The sequence below is a fragment of the Pagrus pagrus genome (assembly GCF_965226575.1).
Source record: "Pagrus pagrus genome assembly, chromosome: 1".
In the NCBI taxonomy this organism is placed as follows: Eukaryota; Metazoa; Chordata; class Actinopteri; order Spariformes; family Sparidae; genus Pagrus; species Pagrus pagrus.
This window is the reverse complement of record NC_140185.1, coordinates 14,727,599-14,746,237: the sequence shown is the minus strand read 5'-3', so window position 1 is coordinate 14,746,237 and position 18,639 is coordinate 14,727,599. Positions and strand designations below refer to the sequence as shown.

General features: G+C 42.0%; 2 protein-coding genes and 1 long non-coding RNA gene across 5 annotated transcripts in view; 1 reads left to right on the top strand and 2 right to left on the bottom strand.

Annotated features, from left to right (window-relative positions):
- The window catches only part of mapk8ip1b (mitogen-activated protein kinase 8 interacting protein 1b), a 53,113-nt gene extending 43,127 nt beyond the window's left edge, over positions 1-9,986 (bottom strand). The window contains exon 1 of one of the 2 annotated variants that reach the window (XM_084361188.1): positions 9,842-9,986. In XM_084361188.1, coding sequence (XP_084217314.1) covers positions 9,842-9,918 — 77 coding nt within the window. In that variant the 5' untranslated portion in view covers positions 9,919-9,986. Of the gene's footprint in view, positions 1-1,733; positions 1,989-9,841 lie in introns of those variants that run through there. The other variant, XM_084361189.1, reaches the window with a different exon arrangement.
- On the top strand, positions 4,426-7,885 carry LOC311254350. 2 transcript variants are annotated; one of them, XR_014622239.1, is made up of 4 exons: positions 4,426-4,485; positions 5,574-5,812; positions 6,601-6,771; positions 7,322-7,885. It is a non-coding gene; the product is annotated as an uncharacterized lncRNA (long non-coding RNA). The 2 variants fall into 2 exon arrangements; XR_014622240.1 differs by having other exon boundaries at positions 4,427-4,510.
- A 1,590-nt stretch (positions 9,987-11,576) lies between the features above and the next one.
- On the bottom strand, positions 11,577-18,639 carry LOC311256891 (malignant fibrous histiocytoma-amplified sequence 1 homolog). Its single transcript, XM_084352302.1, has 10 exons — positions 18,582-18,639; positions 16,754-17,618; positions 15,134-15,431; positions 14,636-14,822; positions 14,341-14,534; positions 13,697-14,202; positions 13,413-13,564; positions 13,151-13,325; positions 12,607-12,698; positions 11,577-12,353 (listed from the first exon to the last, which is right to left on the bottom strand). Exons 1-9 carry the CDS (start codon positions 18,619-18,621, stop codon positions 12,623-12,625), a joined length of 2,493 nt encoding a protein of 830 aa, XP_084208428.1. The 5' UTR covers positions 18,622-18,639; the 3' UTR covers positions 11,577-12,353; positions 12,607-12,622.

The window sequence follows — 18,639 nt, the reverse complement described above, 5'->3', positions numbered from 1 at the left end:
ACTGTCAACTCCTCTTTGGAGAGACACCTTATGTTTTAAGGTGTTTTGTTGACTTACACTCAGCAGTTTATAGAATGCAAACAATGATGGATTAAAGGCTTAAAGAAGGTAAGATTGGGTGTTGTTTGCCTCGACTGACACGTCTTGGGTGTGTGGTCATTGTTACTTGGTCATGCCTCAGCTGCAAATTGCACAAAGTCAGATTTTCTGGGATTCACACAACTGACAAAAAAGCAGCTGGTCGATACAGTCCAGGTTTCAAAACATCCCTGAAGAATCATTAAAACCACAGACACTGTGTCCACAGTTTATGTTGTTAAAAGACATCAGAGGGCAACAGCACTGCACGATGGCTGTTTCAGTTTGCTTCACGGAGGATTTGGGATAAACTCCTGCATTATTCTGACAGCGGGGGGTGACAGGGCATCCTACTGGCCTGTTTGTGTCTCCTCAGCCTGCCTCTCTGCTTGTGTAAATGAAGGACAGCGTGACCTCACGCTCAGGCCACGACGGGCCCGGCCAGCAGCTCATTAGTCTTTATCTGAATCCAGCGATGACCCTGATGAGAACATATTTACCTACTGCTTGCTTGTAAATGTTGACTGCAGTTTTTAGTTCACAAGAAGCACGCAAGGTCAAATAGATAAGGGTCACCTTTTTTTTTTTTCTTCACTGAAGAGATGTTTTTTAAAGAATAAAATAGATTTCCACAGGCCCACATGTTGTTATGTTCCCTGCTGCAAAAACAGTTTTTTCAGTTTACAGTAGAAAAGGTAATGTTGTGGTGAGGACGGATAAAAAGAAATGCTTTCGGCATCAGAAAGTGAAGAGAAAAATTGGAAGAAATCTACATACAGTATGAGCTGCTAATAATGCACCAGAATCCCCCTTAACATAAATACAATTGTGAAAAACTAAATCTGATTTCCTCCTTAATGTTTGCAATAGCTGCTTTTGCATCAGTGGAAGCAGGAAAGTCGTGTCACCCACAAGACAACCGATGTTTTACACTTGCCCACATCTTTCCATGTTACAGTCTCACAGGACCAGCATCTGCGTTGTGCTGTTATGATTCAATCAACTCGCACTCCCATAAACATTAAGCCCAGCGTTTAGTCGTCAGAGCAGACGCATGTAGACCCTCGCCTATGTCTTTTCCCCCCTATCTCTCCCCAATAATTAACACTTTTATGCTTCCACTGAGAGATTCGACGGCTGCAGGCTGTCTGTCATCAGCTTCGTCCTCCTGCAAGGACAGGACCAGGACAAGGATCAGGACCGTCCTGTCAGATTCACCACATCCAGATAAAACACCCCCTCCCTCCATCATCTGCTGTATGAAAACAAACTCTGAAGAAATTCAGCCCCACACTGTTTTGGTAAAATCTTAAACACACAATCTCCTACATCGGCATCACTGCCGTAATGCACACACGCCAACATAAAGTGTGTTTTGTTTCTCCTCTGGTCCTATTTTTGGTCAACATAAAACAGCAACCTCTGCTGCACGCTCTACATCTCCTCTTTAGACTCGAACGTGCACACAGCCATATGCATCGGCTCTCCTTCAAGGGCATGCCTGCCCTGAGCGTTGAGGTGCAAGGAGACGATAGTAGCATGAAGAAACGGGCATGTTAGCAGTTACACACTCACAAGGTCACACACAGCCATGTTGCTGCATGCCGGTAAAAAAAAACAGAAACACAGAGAGATGAACGAGAGAGATGCCCTACCATTTCTCCCACTGGTCCTCCATCCAACCCTCTTCTCCTTCCCCTCCCGAGTCCATACTGTAAGTGAGGAGGGCATCCACAGCTGAGAGGAGAGGAGAGGAGGAGGAGAAGGAGCAAGAGGGTTAGAAAGTGAAGGAGGGAGGGTGGGCGAGAGAGGGAGGAGCGAGCAGGAAGAGAGCCGGGGGAAAGAGGGAGGAGGGGTGCAGCTCGTCCGGGTCGATGGGAGAGGCGTCCGATTCGGAGCCCGGCTGCTGCTACCGCTCAGGAGGAGAGAGAGATGGAAGGGGGAATTATTTAAAGCGGAGGAGCTGAACCTGCCACAGAGGAGTAGTGTTATATAATCTACTCCCCTCTCTCTCTTTCTCTCGGATGTTTACCCTGCTCTATGTGCATCAGATTTACTACGCCACTGCAGGAAAGTGCTGGTGTTAGCAGAACATCCGACGCCGCGGAAAGCCCAAACAGGAGAAACATCAGCACGGGAGGACACTCCTCTCTCTTTCTCTCTGGCTCTCTCTCTGCAAAACACTGTCGCGCTCAATTATTCATGAGGCCCATTGATCATTAGACTCCTAATTTTTCCTCATGTCTTTCTCTCTGTTCATCCTCTTAAAGGAAAATTCCATTTTACAAGAACATGGATCTCGTTCTTGCACTTTTGGCCATCGTCTCTATCAGTTAGGGCAGCAGTGCACTCTCCCGAGGTAATTGCTGAGGTCTGGCGGCATTGATAAAGAAAAGACAACTGACAGGGCTTAAAGCAGAAGCAGTCAGAAGACCAGACAGATTGTAAACAAGCCAGATGTTTATCCAGATTACCCAGACTCATTTTGTTTTCTCTTTATTCTATCTCCACTAAAAACTGAAAATAAGTCTATCCAGATAGTAATAATCCCTCATTATGTAGGACAATTTAAATCTCACATTGATGGAAGTGTGGTGAGCCAAGTTGAACCAGGAAGTGATGGATCAGTAATATTTTTCCTGTTGCCTCTTTTTTTTAAATACGTATTTCTTACCTAGGATTTCTTTACAACCTGCCTCTGATCCTCTGAGCTCTGCCTTGCCCTGGTGTATGTCCACTATGTGTTAGCAGATTTCAGCCATCCACTTGATGAATACAACACTATTATTGCCGCCAGAGATGGTGTCCAAACCTACAGAAATAACGTAAACGTTCAAATAAACCAGACTTATCCTTGGACATGTGCTTGTCTTTGCTTTTTTTGGCAGGTGGTTAAGCTTCCTCTCAAAATCCGTGTGTGTGTGGGATTGTGCACACACCTACGTGCAGTGAACTACAGTCCATTAGCTGTGTCAACCCTGCAGACGTTAATACCCCCTGTCAGCATCTCATAGGCCAAAGCATATTCACTGTATGTATCCAAGCACATATAGGTATATAGGAGCATAGCGTTCATTTTTCATATGTTAATAATACAAGAGCCATTGGACTTTAAAGGGTAACTCCAACTATTTTACACATTAAAGTGTGTTTGCAGGTTTACATAGGGTACTACAGCCTTTGTGAGAAAAGTAGTATAAAGCCATTTGTGGCTCCAGAGGAAGCTGCATGTAATTTAACTTAATGACAGGCTAATACATCAGCTTTTTGTCTTTTTGTTGTACTATTTCTCTGCACCCCAGTGGCCAGTAGTAAAATAATGTAGCTCTGAATGACAGCCAACGCGTTTGTCCCTGCATTCATACTTGCAACATTCATTTCAAAAAGGAAAGGTTTTGGAAATCCAAACCCCAGGCTTCGAACATTCCTTCAGAACGGTCAAAGAAAAGAAAACCCTAAGCTACCAACACACAGCCATATGGCCATACAGCACGTCCTTGGCAACTGACCAGAACCTATGGAGCTCACACACACACACACACACACACACACACACACACACACACACACACACACACACACACACACACATACACACACACACATAGCAGAAGAGCTTCCAACACCTCTTCCTACACGTGACATCGCAGTATAGAATTAAAACAGAGAATATCTCAGAGAAAAAGTGTTAAAATATGTGTGTCTTTAGCTACGGAGAGAAAGAGAGAGAGGGATCTTCCAGGTGTGTGAGTGTGTGATATTGAATCTCTGTTCAACCAGTCAGCTGAAGGCAAATTAACCCTGTGATGGCCAGAATGTTTGTAACAGAAGTGCTGAAACAATGTGTTCATTTGACATTTGTCAGAATATAACATGAAGTTGGAAGGTGACATGTGGGACACTTTGATCATTTGTTCACACATTGTGACACTCTGACATGATTTATTGGTATTTATAAGTATCTCAACCGCAGGGTGAAAGAGCTCCATATTTTTTTAACAGACTTCTTTTAGAGACAGGCCTGTATTTCTATTGGCCCCTATTCTATTTTTCAATCACATTTCAGTATGTAGTCTCCCTTTTATCTGATCTTTTTCCGTTTTCCAGCTGTTGATGCTGTTACAGTATGTGGCCAGCAGGGGCAGAGGGTTTTGTTTTCTTTCTCCCTCTCTCCTCTCTGTCTCTCCCTCCCCTAGTTTTCCTTCAGGTGCTGACAGGGTGATGAGCTGCACCTGAGAGGCCATGAAGCCACCGCCCACTGATGCAATGACTTCTGGAGTGGCCAATCCCCTGTCTGGAGGCCCAATAAAAGGAGAGCCTGGCTGAGGTGCTCATTCTCTCTCTCTCATTTTGCCCTCACACGATACAGATACTCTGGAAGAATTAGTTTTGTGGTGGCTTTTGAAGGTACGTGGTGGGAGAAAGGTGTTAGGTAAGTTGGGGTGCCCTATCCTTTTCGTCACGTAGGTTTTGTGTTTCGGATAAGAATTAGTTGGATAGTATAGGCCTTGTTTTGTTTTATTGATTTCATTGCTTTGGCACTCCACCTCCCTCCTTTCCTCCCTCACATTAGTAAACCTCGACAAGTTGTGTGTTAAGTTCACCATTGATAAATCATTTTCTTTAACCGTTTTCATTGTTTTATTTGTCGTGTTGCCGTTCCCTGTCCCCCCCGGATGTAACAAATGGACGTAACAATGCCATTTGCTGTTTGCACAGATCCAATGCTTTCCCTACAGTATGTTCACATTTTGCTGTTCATTCAGCACAAGACATTTCCACAACATTAATTTGAGTTGGTCCAGCTTTACCCATGTTTCATTTGACGGTAAGGTACTGACAATATAAGCCAATACTTCTTGTACAGATCACATTAAATGTTTTCTAGCAGTTTGTAGGGAGTAATACCTCCCTTCCCTGGTTGTCTTTTAACAGTGAAATATCTGCCAGAAGTGTGTGTGAGTGTAACTTACAGCATCAGTTTAGTGTTTTATTGGTGCAAACGATTTCAAACCTGGCTATAGTCTACAGGGCCTTCCACAACTGAGAAAAAGATTGCAATTTAGATTGTGGACCCTAATTGTAATTAAATAGATTGTGATATTATTTTTGGGCCGGATCACTCACCCCTACTGCCCATGGATCTTAAACTCTTTGTCTAAAATGTATGAGAGGGGGAGAGAGAGAAAGAGACAGGCAGACAGAGAGAGAGATGCACTGTATAAGCAGAGGGGAGCAGCCATCAGGTGAAACTTGCCATATCAGCAGAACTGAGCGACAGCAATAAATAATCAGCATGGGGGGGAACTGCAACCAGAGCAATAGCTGCCCACTCTGTCAGCTGCTTCGTTGGGTGAACTTCAAATTAGCTCAATTTAAATTCTCCCTCTCTATGTCTTTCTGTCCATCTCTCTCTCAGGATAACAGACAGGTGAAAAGCTACGAGCTCATCCGGCTGAAAAACCCTGAAATCTTTTTCTTTCTTTTTTTTCAAGAAAACATCAAAGTCCATGAAAGACGGATGCAGTGAATCGGGGAAATTGACACTTCAAAAATCCGCCTAACCTCCCTGGTCTCCCCCTCTCTCTCGCTCTCACATCCCTCTCACATCCCTCTCACATCCCATGCCCTGTGAATCCATCTGCCTGGGCAGATCTTGTCAGCAGAGTCACATCAAGTGTGGAAGCTGCAGCGAGAAGATGAAAGAAAAGAAAGGGGGTACGCCACTGAATTGGTGAGTGCAAGAGAGGGAGCAACCATGGGAACGTAATGCTTTCAGTTTGATTAATCAGTAATATGTATACTGTACATTTTAAAACATAGGCTCAAAAACTCTCATCTGTTTTCATTATCTATTTGCCATATATAATGTCATCACATGCAGAGTATGTTCAAAATAACATCTGATCCTCCCACATAAAAACTGCAGGAGAAATGAATCTTTTAAGAGGTCTTCATCAGTTTTTTTGCTAGGAGGCTGTTTAGAAAGTACTCACGGGCAATTAAATGTAGCATGAAGCATGAAGTTGTGGAAGAGTGAGAGGATCATAGAGACACACTGCTGCCTGTAGTGTTCCTGTAATGTTCATATAATATTTCTACCAACAAACCAACACAATATATCCTTCTATCACGAAGAATGGGTTACTCCAAGTGCTGCTATTGACACATTACATTTCAGTTCAAACGGCAAGCTGTGAACAACTCACATTGCACAATCACACCAACATGATGACTTAAAACACTGCAATCAAATCCCTCACAACAACAATATTACCATCCAGTCAAGGGTTTTGAAGAAAAAACATAAAAATGAATGTTCTCATAAATTCGCAAATCAACTAATTTGTTGTTGTTCATGTTTACCTGGTTATAAACACAGGCTTTCCCATAATTGTCGTTTAAAATCTGACACATATTAAATTGCATATGAGAGGGATTAGCTCTGCCTCAAGAGGGCTCTCTGGTTTCATGTCACTGATGTCATCATGAGTTCCCTTTTTCCCCCGTTGTGCATTACAGAGTGGACTGCAATCCTACACTGTCTCACTGCTCCTCACATGCTGCATTACACACAGATATAAACACTGTGCTAATGGGAAGAGTCTCCTGCGACGCCCTCTCGTGCCACAGATGATCAATGCAGTGCAGGAGAATTTAAAGGGACAGTTCACATGATATGAAATATGAAAGGTAAGTCTTCATTTGTCAAGCTCAGCTCCGATTAAATTTGCAAAAGCTCCCAAAAACACGGCTCATAGATTCTGAATTACTGAACACTTGCACAGAGAAGCAGACGGCAGGGATGTCCTTATTTGGTTGTGACCTCAATTCCTGATGAGTCCTTTAATAGTGAATATCTGCTGATACAATGTGTTTAGTAAAAAATGTGAAGCGAATCAAACCTTTCATGATTTTGTGTATATTAAGTGACATCCTGTGGTGTTTAGTTTAATATCTGTGAGGAAATGACTGTCAGTGTGGATCTGTTCTTTATCACCAGCATGAACAAAATACCGCTGTTCAATTACAGCACATCAAACGTGTGATGAACCTGAGGAACGTCATTTAAACAGTATTTTTAACTCGGCTGTTGCATTCACCGTCAATGTGAATATCATTAACTGCTGCTGTTTGTGCTGCTGTGTGATTTTAGGAGCCTCAAAATGGGGTCACGGGCTTGAAAGGCAAAAGAAACCGTGGACTGAATCTAGATTTGAACTGCTCCTGTATCTCCTCACAGGGAGCTGCACATACGGCAGCAGATCGACGGCCTGTTCTCTAACAGCAGCAGATTGGGGAGAGGTGACGGAGTCGAGTGTGTGAAGGCAGGGAGGGTGATGGAGGAAAACATGCCAACATATGGCTGCTCTGGGACTGGGCCAACCCTGAGGTTGTGGATTATCCGGCTCCTTTCTCTGGTCAACTATCACTCTGAAATATCAATCAATACAGTTCAGTGTCAGATGACATGTCATGGGGAAAAAACAAACACAGTTTTATTGTTTTAAAAGATTTTGATGGCTAAATCTGTGTTGTTTTTTTTTCAGTTTGACTCACAGCTAGCTTTACAATATGAATTACTCTGATTAAGTACTGTTTAGTTTCTCTTTTGAATTTTGGTACAACACTTTACATTCACATCAGATACTCCTTTAATTCATCACACTGCTGAAACTGCTGCTGTATTGCGTCTACTGCTCGTTGGCCCCCGACGGTTTGATATTTGTTCTGTGTAACTCTGAGGCTGTTATTGATTTTATTTATATATTTTCATGCCACACAAATCAAAGACTGCTGGAACGGCTCTGAAGTCGCTGTGATGAAAATCTGAAGAGAGATGGTTGTGGAGCCGCCTGTTCTCAGCTCAGTTAATGAGACAGGGACAGGCTGAGCCCGAGGGTGTGTGTTTCTATGGGTGTGTGTGTGTGTGACAGTCTCACTGGGGAATATTGATCACAGCCCTTCATCCACCCAGTAATGCTACTGAAAAACCACTGCTTCTCCCCATGCAACATTGCAAGGATCTCAGAGTGTGTGTATTTGTGTATGTGTGCATGCGCGCGTGTGTGTGTGTGTGTGTGTGTGTGTATAGTATAGAGTATAAAAGCCTGCCGACAGCATGCAGCTAATCCCTCACCCTGCTCAGCTCTCTACATGTTGAGCTGCTCTGCAGGTTGAAATAGCTCTGACTGATCACCTGATGAACTCTGGCCTGGGTTATCTGTAGTGCAGCCTGTCTGTGACGCTATCTTCAATAAGGACCAACCTATCAATTATGCTTTTAATGCTGCTGATTACTTATTAATTCTACACAATGAAATGCCCACCACAAGTTCTCACTGCACAAAGTGATTCTTCAGCCTGAACAACAGCCCAAGAACCAAAAGAGACCGAGCAGAAAGTACTCAACTATAATCAGCATCAGCATTAATTACTTCCCAGAAACTGACTGCAACTGATTGAAGTTAATTCTGTGACTGTAGCTCTAAATTATACATTCAAAACCAGCCATTACTTATTCAAATATGCAGTTTCTATTCAATAACAACATAAAACTATAAAACAGAAGCTAAGACAGTTTTGTTTGTCTGGTTTCCAAACCTCAGGCTTAGGTTGCTTTTTTAAAACAGAACTAAAGGAATGGCTATGATGTAGGTCTATTAAAGGTGCACTGTGTAGTTTTGGGGAAGAAGAGAAAGATCTTCAATGACTTGTTTATGTCTAAACAAACATAACAAACAAACTCTCTTCCTTTTCATAACTGAATTAGCTGAACGACACAATTTCATACTGTATTACTTTGTTTATATTTGGCGGACCCTGCCACCTCTCTAGCTTTAAAAGGTTTTATTTTCCTCTGAGAACAGCTCGTGTGTGTGTATATATATATATATATATATATATATATATATATATATATATATATATATATATATATATAGTTACATGAGAATGTCATTACCTCACAAATATTGTAAATATTAAAATTCTGAGTTTGAATTACTTCTCCAAAACTACATAGTGCCCCTTCAATAAAAATATATGTTTGTGCTTAACTTCAAAGTTTCCTGCTAAAAGGAAAAATTCAAACAACAGCCTTTATCAGAAAACAAAAAAAATATAAAAATATAACTACAGCTGTGATGATGTTGTGAGTCCTGCACACATAATGTGGGTCTATTATAGTGATAGGAGATGAATATGCTGTCAGGGTACTGTTAATAAAACCATTCATGTGCAGCACAAACACATTAAGTCACTGGTTGGACTAACTACAGGATATCACAACAGTGTTCTTGAAGCAAATCAACTTCATAATTAAGCAACCGAAGAGGAAGAGGAAAAGCATATTTCTGTTAGGAAAGAAAAAAAGCAGGCAACGAGGCCAAGATAGTCAATCCTCGAAGCTGGAACTCTGCAACACAGCTGGACAGTTATTACAGGTTTATATGGTTGGAGCAGATTAACCAAAAAAAAAGTATGCGACATATTTAAAAATGCATGATTGGAGCAGATGCAGGGAGCACGCAGCCCGTCCCGGTCCTCTGGGAGCAGACACGCCCAAACACGAAACATGCGACTCAACAACACATTGCGACTTCGATCAGCAAATGTTGATCGGATCCCGGAGGCAGCTGCAGCGGCTCCGGCATCAGCAGCCTCGGCTCTGCAGAGCCGCGCTGATCATCACTCATTCACAGCCTCCAGCAGGGCAGCACGACCCCCTCCCTCCCTCCCTCCCTCCGGCCGAGGCTCTCACCTGAAGCTGGCCGGGGACTTCACTTGGATGTTGCGGCCAGACGGCGTGCTGGCTTTCCGCTTCTCTCTGTCCGCCATGCCGCCGCGTTATATCTCCTCCATTGGCTCCGCTGTGCGGCCGCCCAGCAGACACCTGAGGTCCGCCGATGCTGCGATAGGGTGTTGCCTTCATCGACCGTGGGACAAATGAGAACTCATTTTAACTGTGCAAAAATGCTTAAATGATATTGGTAACTTTGCAGAATTTGGGAAAATGTGTTTTATTCTTAAAATTGTAATGTATTGGTCATCCCAAACAACAAAGCTAATATAATATGTTGCATTTTTTTTTTATAGCCTAGAATAAAAGAGCCCCAAAGCATTTTAATTTATTGGAAAAATATGTTAAACATGGCAAAGAAGTCATGTATGTGTATAAATGGTTCATTGGCAAGGCATTAGATTATTTACACTGATTGAGTGTGAAGACCAGCACACGTTAGTACGGAAGCCCTAAAGGGCCATGCATTCATACATGTTATATCCTCCGTTTTCCCGTGATAACGAGTTAATTTCATTTGTTTTCTCGAGATCTTGAGTTATTATCTCGAAAATAACAACTGCCGTTTTCCCGAAATAACGGGATAATTTTCTCGAGATCTCGAGATAACGAAACTTTGTTTTCCCGAGATAACGATATAATTAATTCAAGATCTTGAGAAAACAAAACGATAGTGTAGTATATTAAATCATTGCAGGAAACATCATTCAGTTTGGCAATGTCAGAGGAGCAGGAGCATATCGATTACCACGTCACATATCTGTTCAATCAAGGCCTGACACTGGCTGAAATAGCATTATGCCTTGCTATTACAGATAATATACACATCAGTGTGCGTAATCTAAAAAGACTGTTAGCAAGGCCTCAGCTATATCAGTGGCGCAATCTAAGTTAGCCTGATGTCGTTGTTAACTACATAGCTGACCAGCTATGAGGTCCCATGCGTCTCCATAATCTCAGGCCTATCATATCACAGTCATTATATCGAGATCTCGAGAAAATTATATCGTTATCTCAGGAAAACAGCAGTTGTTATTTCGAGATAATAACTCGAGATCTCGAGAAAACAAATGAAATTAACTCGTTATCACGGGAAAACGGAGGAAATAAAATGTATGAATGCATGGCCCTTTAGGGCTTCCGTAGTTAGCACATTGGCTAACACTTTTTAATAACCATCATTGATAAATAGTAAATTTCACAGGAGCAAATGGAAGTCGTCCCAGCTGTTACTGTAGTATAACATTGTTCTTACTCATTGTAACAGCTCCTGGTCAAAACGGGGCCCAACCATGTAGACATTTCTATTCTGAGCACAATCCATTGGATAGAAAATATTTTAAATATCCTTCAAACGAGAATCTCACACTTTACTGGGGCACAAATTAAATATTTTACAACACTGGACATTATGTTGACCCACCACATTTTAAGATAACTTTTGAGCTGCTCAGTTTAGTAGTGATTTCTTTCTATTAAATTAGATTTTTAGGCCAAAACAACCCAAATCCTATGGGCTGAGGGTGAAAGTTAGACTTATTTGTAGCAAACTCACATCATCTAAAAAGATTGGAAATGTTAAAGTTGAACTGAAGAAATTAAATAAAGAAATCAATATAACACATCATATTATCTCAAAAATGCATAAACACAAAACTAAAAACAAGGCTCTGTCTGTTAATTCACGATAAGCTAACATTTTGACAAAAGGTTTTTAGCTTTTACAGGACAGCAACAAATTGTAAAATAAACCATCCTCCACCATGGAAACTGCTTAGTTACTGTCTACTGTTTTTGTTTTTTCTTAACTAAAAACATTCAAAAATGCAACACATTGCAAACTTGACTTCTTCTTCCAAAACATGTAGTTTACAAGGAGACCATGAAGGCAGCAGGAGCTCACACAGAGATTAGAGGAGCTGAGAACTGAATAAAAAATACAGCTGAAATAGCCTGAGGTGGATACCAGCTGGATGTCAGTGGTGAGCATCAGACTGGACTCAGTTGAAATATCCGACCCAATATATTTAACAAATGTGTGTGACTGGTCTGCATGTAACAGGTTTATTGTCTTTATCTATCTACAAAGCCTACTTAAAGGTAGTTTATTATTCCAGAAGGAAAATCCATTATGGTATTAAAAAATACATGCAGTTAGATTTGATGTTACACTGTGAAACTAGAAAACAAACAAGCAAAACAGTTACATTAGTTACATGTTAGTTAACAAACACTGAAACCATTGAGGAGTAATGTCAGAGAGAAACCAGCAGAGGACGATACTGCGCACAGAAAGAAACACAGGAAGTCTGTGAGCAGCAGTCGGCAAGTATCACCGAAGACCTTTTTCTTCAGTTTCCTCTTTTTTCTTCCATTCCACATCCGTCATCTTTCTTCTCCTCTTTAACCATTATGTATTTGTCCTCTTTCTTCCATACTTTCTTACAGCTTCACTCCCAGACCACCAGAGCACCTAAGAGATATACCAACGATTAAAAAAAGAAACATCAAATGTTTTCCTCCATATAAATTCAGTTACATGTAAACTGTCGACCTTGATTTCTTCAGGCATCTAGGCGTGTATCACTCACCTCTATTCACACTGTGAAAGTGTCACACCTACTGTGACTGCTGCAAATGCAGCTGATGCTCACAGTGCCTCCTTCAGGCCCAGCAGTAACATGTTTGAAGACAGTTTCAGAATCTATCACTTCAAATTAACTTACATATTGACGCAGGCATTTATTTATCTTGTGGAAAAATCAGCTCAGTCCGTCGTGTATGGCCTCCATTGCAAACTAATTTCTCCTCCTTCACACTAAAAAGGCAAAAAACAAAAGACAGGGTATTAAAGGTGGGGTCACGTCATATTTGCTTGAGACGCAAATCAATCTGTGGATCTCTGTACCGCCACGATTGCAGCTCCTGTGATTTGGATACTGCACCTGGCCATATTGCAATTTTGATCATATTCCAATTAATTGTTCAGCCCTTGTATGTTTTTATATTATCATGTTTATTATTTTGTGAATCACATGGCCAGACATGTTTAAGAGGGATTCTGGAATTTCCTTCAAAACATCAGTGTTGTCAAAGTTCTGGCACTGCATTAAAAACAAGGGATATTCGGCCTCGTACATGCCTGGGGGAGGTGAAGGGCAGATGAATGAAAGCAATGAAACCTGGCCTGGCTAGAACCCTCTAACCCTGAGTTTTTGTCTTAAAAAAACAGCTACATAAAAGGGCCCAAGCCCTGACTTTAACACTTGCAGGTTGTAGAGGTCCGTGCTGTCGAGCTCCTGCCAGTCCCTCCAGGTGAAATAGTGTGAACAGCCTCTCTCTGGACAGGGTGTGTGCACCTGCTGGGTCAGTCCTGGCCACTGTCTGGACAGCACAAACAGCTTGGACATCACCGCTAAGATCAGGTCCCACAACTTCTGAAACTCTGAGGACAGAAATCATTTGTCTGTACTGTAGGTGTGCAAAACGTTTAATCTCAGTATGAAGAGCGATCATAGATCTCCACTCTTACCCTTCTCAGGTTTCCTGCAGCGTATCTCTATGAACAGATCTCCATCATTACTCTTCTGTCTCACCAGAGCCAGTCTGTTTCCACAGCAGAGGAGACACTGCTCTCTCCCCACCCAGTGAGTCGGGTACAGGGAGCAGGTCGTGATGATCACTCTGATGGTTTCATGGCAGTGTGAAACAAATTTAAGTTAAGTTCAAGTAGTTTAAACTAGGTTAATTTAACTTTCATTTATATATCTATAATTCAAGGTTTTATGCTTGTTTTGGGATTGCAAGCTATGCTACCTGTGGAAGAAGCCATGAGGAATCTCAGGAAGGAAGTACACATGAACACGGAGGTCATCCTGCTTGTCCTCACCCCACTTGTGGCAGACGGTGAGGTCGTCCTTCAGGAAGATGGGGAAGAGACAGGCTCCATCTGGATCTCTCCTGGTCTTCCTGGCCAGCGCCCACTGTTTCTCACCGGGGATGAACTCTGGTGCTTGAGGGTTCAAAGGGCTCCCGTCAAGAGTAGGGAGGCAGACCTCAAAATACTGCAGCAGGGTGAGTATTATGCCCTCCTCTTTTTTAGTTCCCACCACCTCTTCGACCAAATCGTCATCGTCATCGTCCACGACCAGCTTCTCTAACTCTCTGCGGACCAAGATGCGCATTGCCGCATTGTGCAGGATGCCTCTGCTCCTCAAGTCGTCCAACCAGGTGAACTTCTGTTTCACCAGAGCCCCCTCCCGCATGAGAAGGTCTCTGGAGACCCCCTCCAGCTGCTGCACCAGGTCATGTCTAACAATGGTCTGCATTTACAGAAAGAGTGTGGAGAGTGAGAATAAGGCTTCCAAATCATGAAAAAATTACGTGGGACATAAGAGTTTAGATGCTCTTTTGAAAGCTGACTGAGCTAATTTATGATCGAATAAAAAGCAGCTGCTGACCTTGAACATTGAGATGAGGAATGAAGGCTGGATAAACACTCTGTCACTCAGTATACTGATGTCTTCGTACCAAAGGATCACCCCGATCCGATGCAGATATCGCAGGAGGAATCTCAGGATGGAGTGGAGACTCTCTCTGCTCATTTTAACGTGGTTTAGGATTAAATCAGTCAGTTCTTCAAGTAGAATTATACCTGATATAAAAAACAAAGCAATTTCAATGAAGGTGTAAAATCAAAAAACATTTTTTCTTTATAATATTTTCAACTATCCTTGGAGTTAAATATTGGCTTACCATGCTGGGGAATTTCCTCCTGTGCAACAAGTGTATGAATGGCTTGCTCCACCGCTTCGTAACTTTTTGGTAAGATGCTCTCAGAACACAGAAGCACACGCTCTGATTGAATGCTCATCAAAATATGACTTTTGAGTTTCGCAATATCCTCGGTGCTTGTGCTGTCAATGGTTACAAGATCCAGGACCTAATAGGAAGGTAAAGGATAGCTGTGAATGGCTGTATAGACAGGGAAACTTCAACTTAAACAGCACAGTAGCACAATTCACAAAGAAGGTTACACAGTGCTTTTCTAGAAATTAAAATAGTTTTTGAATTAAAATGTAAGATCATTAGTTTACACCAGCTTAATGTACGTGTAGGAAAAGTTGTGCTACAATAAAATACATGCTTCACACAAATTATCTAAAAACATTTTTCAGAGGGAACTTGACTGGTTGAAAAAAATAGCAACCTATAAAAAACCCTCCAAAATAAAACAGTACATACAATCAGTACCTTCAAATTGTATTCCAAAAGACAATCCAGCTCGTCTAGCTGGTCCACGAACATAGAGACATCTTTGTTTTCTTCCAGATTCTTCTTTTGGTGTTGTAAAACCATCCTCCTGTTTGCCAACATGGCTTTGACCTTCTCCTCTATGTCTTTCTTCTTCTCCATCACCTCCTCCTGGCCTCTGCACTGGTCGCAGTGTGTTCCCACCAGCAAGACTACTGAGTCTGGCACACGCAGCTGTATGTTGTTTATCCAGAACCACAGTTGGTCTTTGAAAGAATCTGGATCTACAGTGCTGTATCTGGTTGAAAATCAAAATCAAAAGTAAATGTATTACGGGCTCACTCCATAATCTCGAAAAAGATAAACTTGCGTGAAAGATATTGTTTGTTACTCATGCAAGTAAAAATCTTGCAAAGAACACAGAAAAAAAACAACAATGTGATGCTGTTCAGGTCGGCACCAAGGGTCCATTTAAACTAAATGTTAACATCAGAATGCTAAAGTGCTGTAAATAGCAATGCTAACATGTTATGCTAACATTTGCTAATTAGCATGAAACACAATGTAGACATAAGGCTAATGGGGATGACATTAGATTTGCAGGTGGCAAACCAAATAAAAATGACCTGATAATGGCGCCAAATGAAAAGTTATTACAATTCATCTTGAGGGGGACATGAATGTATTCCAAAATTTAATGGCAATCCATTTAATTGTTGAGATATTTCAGTCTGGACCAAAGTAGTCCAACCATGAGACAAACCAACATCACCATCCCTCAAGCAATGCTGCTAAAATATTACTGCAACATGAGTCATACATTATTTATTCTTTTTATTCCAGTCTTTGACATGTTTGTTTGACTAAAATAACAGCTCTTTATACCCCTTTATAAATATAGAATAATGTGAGAAAGAAATAGTCTTTGGTTAAACTGCTCAAAGGCCCCTGACAAACAGGGCCTGTGGCACTGTTGCAAGCAGATATTGCTTTGCTTTAAGTCAAGAGAAGAAAAAGCCAGGTGTGGCCTGGCCCAACAGGCACAACAGGTATCCTGTGCTGACGGGATGAGCTCGTGTTAAACAGATCAGATATGATCTGTGAGGGTTCGACATGAGTTTCTCTTGGCCAAGTCATGGCAGGAATTTAGGATCCTCTGTTATGTAATTTGACATTGTTGCCATTTGAAAAGAAATAAATATCAGGTAGTCTCAGCTAGTGCTCATAGCATTAAAGGATAAGTCCGCCAAAAAATCAAAGCTCAGACATCTTGTCGGGCGTAATTCAAGTCTATGGAAGCCCCAAGATCCCAAATTGATTTGAGAAGATGTTACACCCTTTTCAAAGCTGAAATCTTTGCTGTACTGCGAAGCTAAAGGCTTGGGTGCACAAGTCTGACAGTGTGTTGAGAGTGTGAAATAATCATCTTTTTTCTTTTTTTTTTTCAAATTAAATTTTGGATTTCAGGCTTCAGGAGGCTTTGATCATATCAGACAAGCTGTAGTTAACCATTTTAGATTATGACTGAATTTTCATTTCTGGGCAAACTTATCTTTTAAGGACTCAAAAGCCAGAAACACTGAGAACCACTGTCTTAAAAGATGAATATCACTTACTCACCTGGCCAGATCAACAGTGAGGATAACCAGGGCTCGTGGGGTGATGAAGACATGGTGTGTCAGGTAGTACTCCTCCTGCCCTGCAAAGTCCCATAAAAGGAAACGGACTCCCTGAGTGTAGAGTTGACTGATCTCTATTCCCACAGTCCGGTCCTCCACTGCCACAGCCACGGGCTTCCCTTCCCTCAGACTGCGGCAGAGAGTGGACTTCCCTGCCATGGAGGAGCCCAGGAACATGGTCTTGACTGTCCAGGCACTGTGTGTGTTTGGGTTCTCCTCCATTTGACAGAAGTAGCTCTGGATGTCCACGACCCCTCCGGCACAGACCTCCTCTGGTGGGCACCTCAGCGGATTCCCTGTGGCCTTGCACACAGTCAGCTCACAGCTGCTGCTCTGGAAGAGCTCGGACGGGAGCTCGGTCAGTTGGTTCTTCCCAACGAAAAGCTCCTTCAGTTTTGGGAGGCCAACTAGTGGTTGGATGTTTTGCAGGCAGTTCTTGGAAAGGTCCAGGTAAGTGATACTGGTGCACTGGTTTATATCTGACGGAAGCTTGGTCAAGCGATTGCCACTGAGTTTTATGAACTTTAACTCCCTAAGATGTGGGAAGATTCCCTCTGGAATGGATCTGATGTTGTTCTGGTTCATGTAGAGTGTCTCTAGTGAGTGCAGTTTGTGTATTTCCTGAGAAAACTCTATGATCTTGTTCCTGGAGAGATTAAGCTCTACCAGGTGGGTGAATCTAGAGATGCCAGTCACCCTCTTCAGTTTGTTCCTCTGCAAATCCACTTTTATAGCATGTGGTTGAGGATCCAGAGGAAGGGACTTCATTTTCCGTCCTGATAGGTCCAATTCCTCCAAACTGAATCCTGTGTTATGAATGAGAAGGTTTACTGTATGATTAAGATCTTGGTAAAAGCAGGTTTACCAAGTTTTCTGGGAAACAACTATCTCTACATCAGTCCATGCTGGAGGTTTAAGGGGTCTGAGACAAGTTATCCAAAAAACTCAGTAAACCTGCTTCTTAGGAATATCCGTTGATGTGCACTTATTTTGCTTTGACAAACTGTAATATGGCAGTTGGCTTGTTCTGAATGAAACAAGATATTGTGGTACATCTGATTCAAGTTTCTGATTGCTGTCTGTTATCTGCAGACTAGCAGCGTTAGTGCTAGCTCACCCCAGAAAGAGGTACAGCTCTCTCCTCTGCTGGAGCGTTTTATACTCAGAGCATGGTTATATAACATTGAATGGTATGACACACTTAATAATATAGCTTCCTCATTTATGGAGTTCCCTGAAGGGTCAGCACTGTCAAAGCGGGCAGTTCACCACAAGATGAACGCAAAAACCTTGATGCACAGTTTTGTTGTTCTTTCATTAGTTATACACAAATAACAATGATTCCATATGAATAAAGTCATTTGGGTTTGAAATTAGTGTTGTAATAAATGCTTGGACGGCTGTCTGGACTGGACTGTATGATTTATGAAAGCCTGTAAATAAAGTCAGTGACAGCTCTCACAGAGTCGTTACACTCCATGTCCTCATTGAGTCCTTATCATGATGCAGGCTGAGTTCACCGTAACCACACTTCAATAAATAAATAGTGTTCACCTATCAAACTTCCATTTTCAAACGATATCCCAGGCTGAGGGATACCACTGATTGTAATAATTGCATAATTTGGGCAGGTGGAGCAGTCAGTCTGAAATCCGTAAAATTCAGTTACTTGTATAGTTCAGTAATTTCTTTCTGATTTAATTCAAGCATCAGGAAACACTGCCCCATTAAAAAAATGCTCGATATACTGCAGACAGATGATTACAGACCTTTGGTGATGCTCCGGTGCCGTCCATATCCAGTGGCCATTTTCTTCTGAGGGACAGT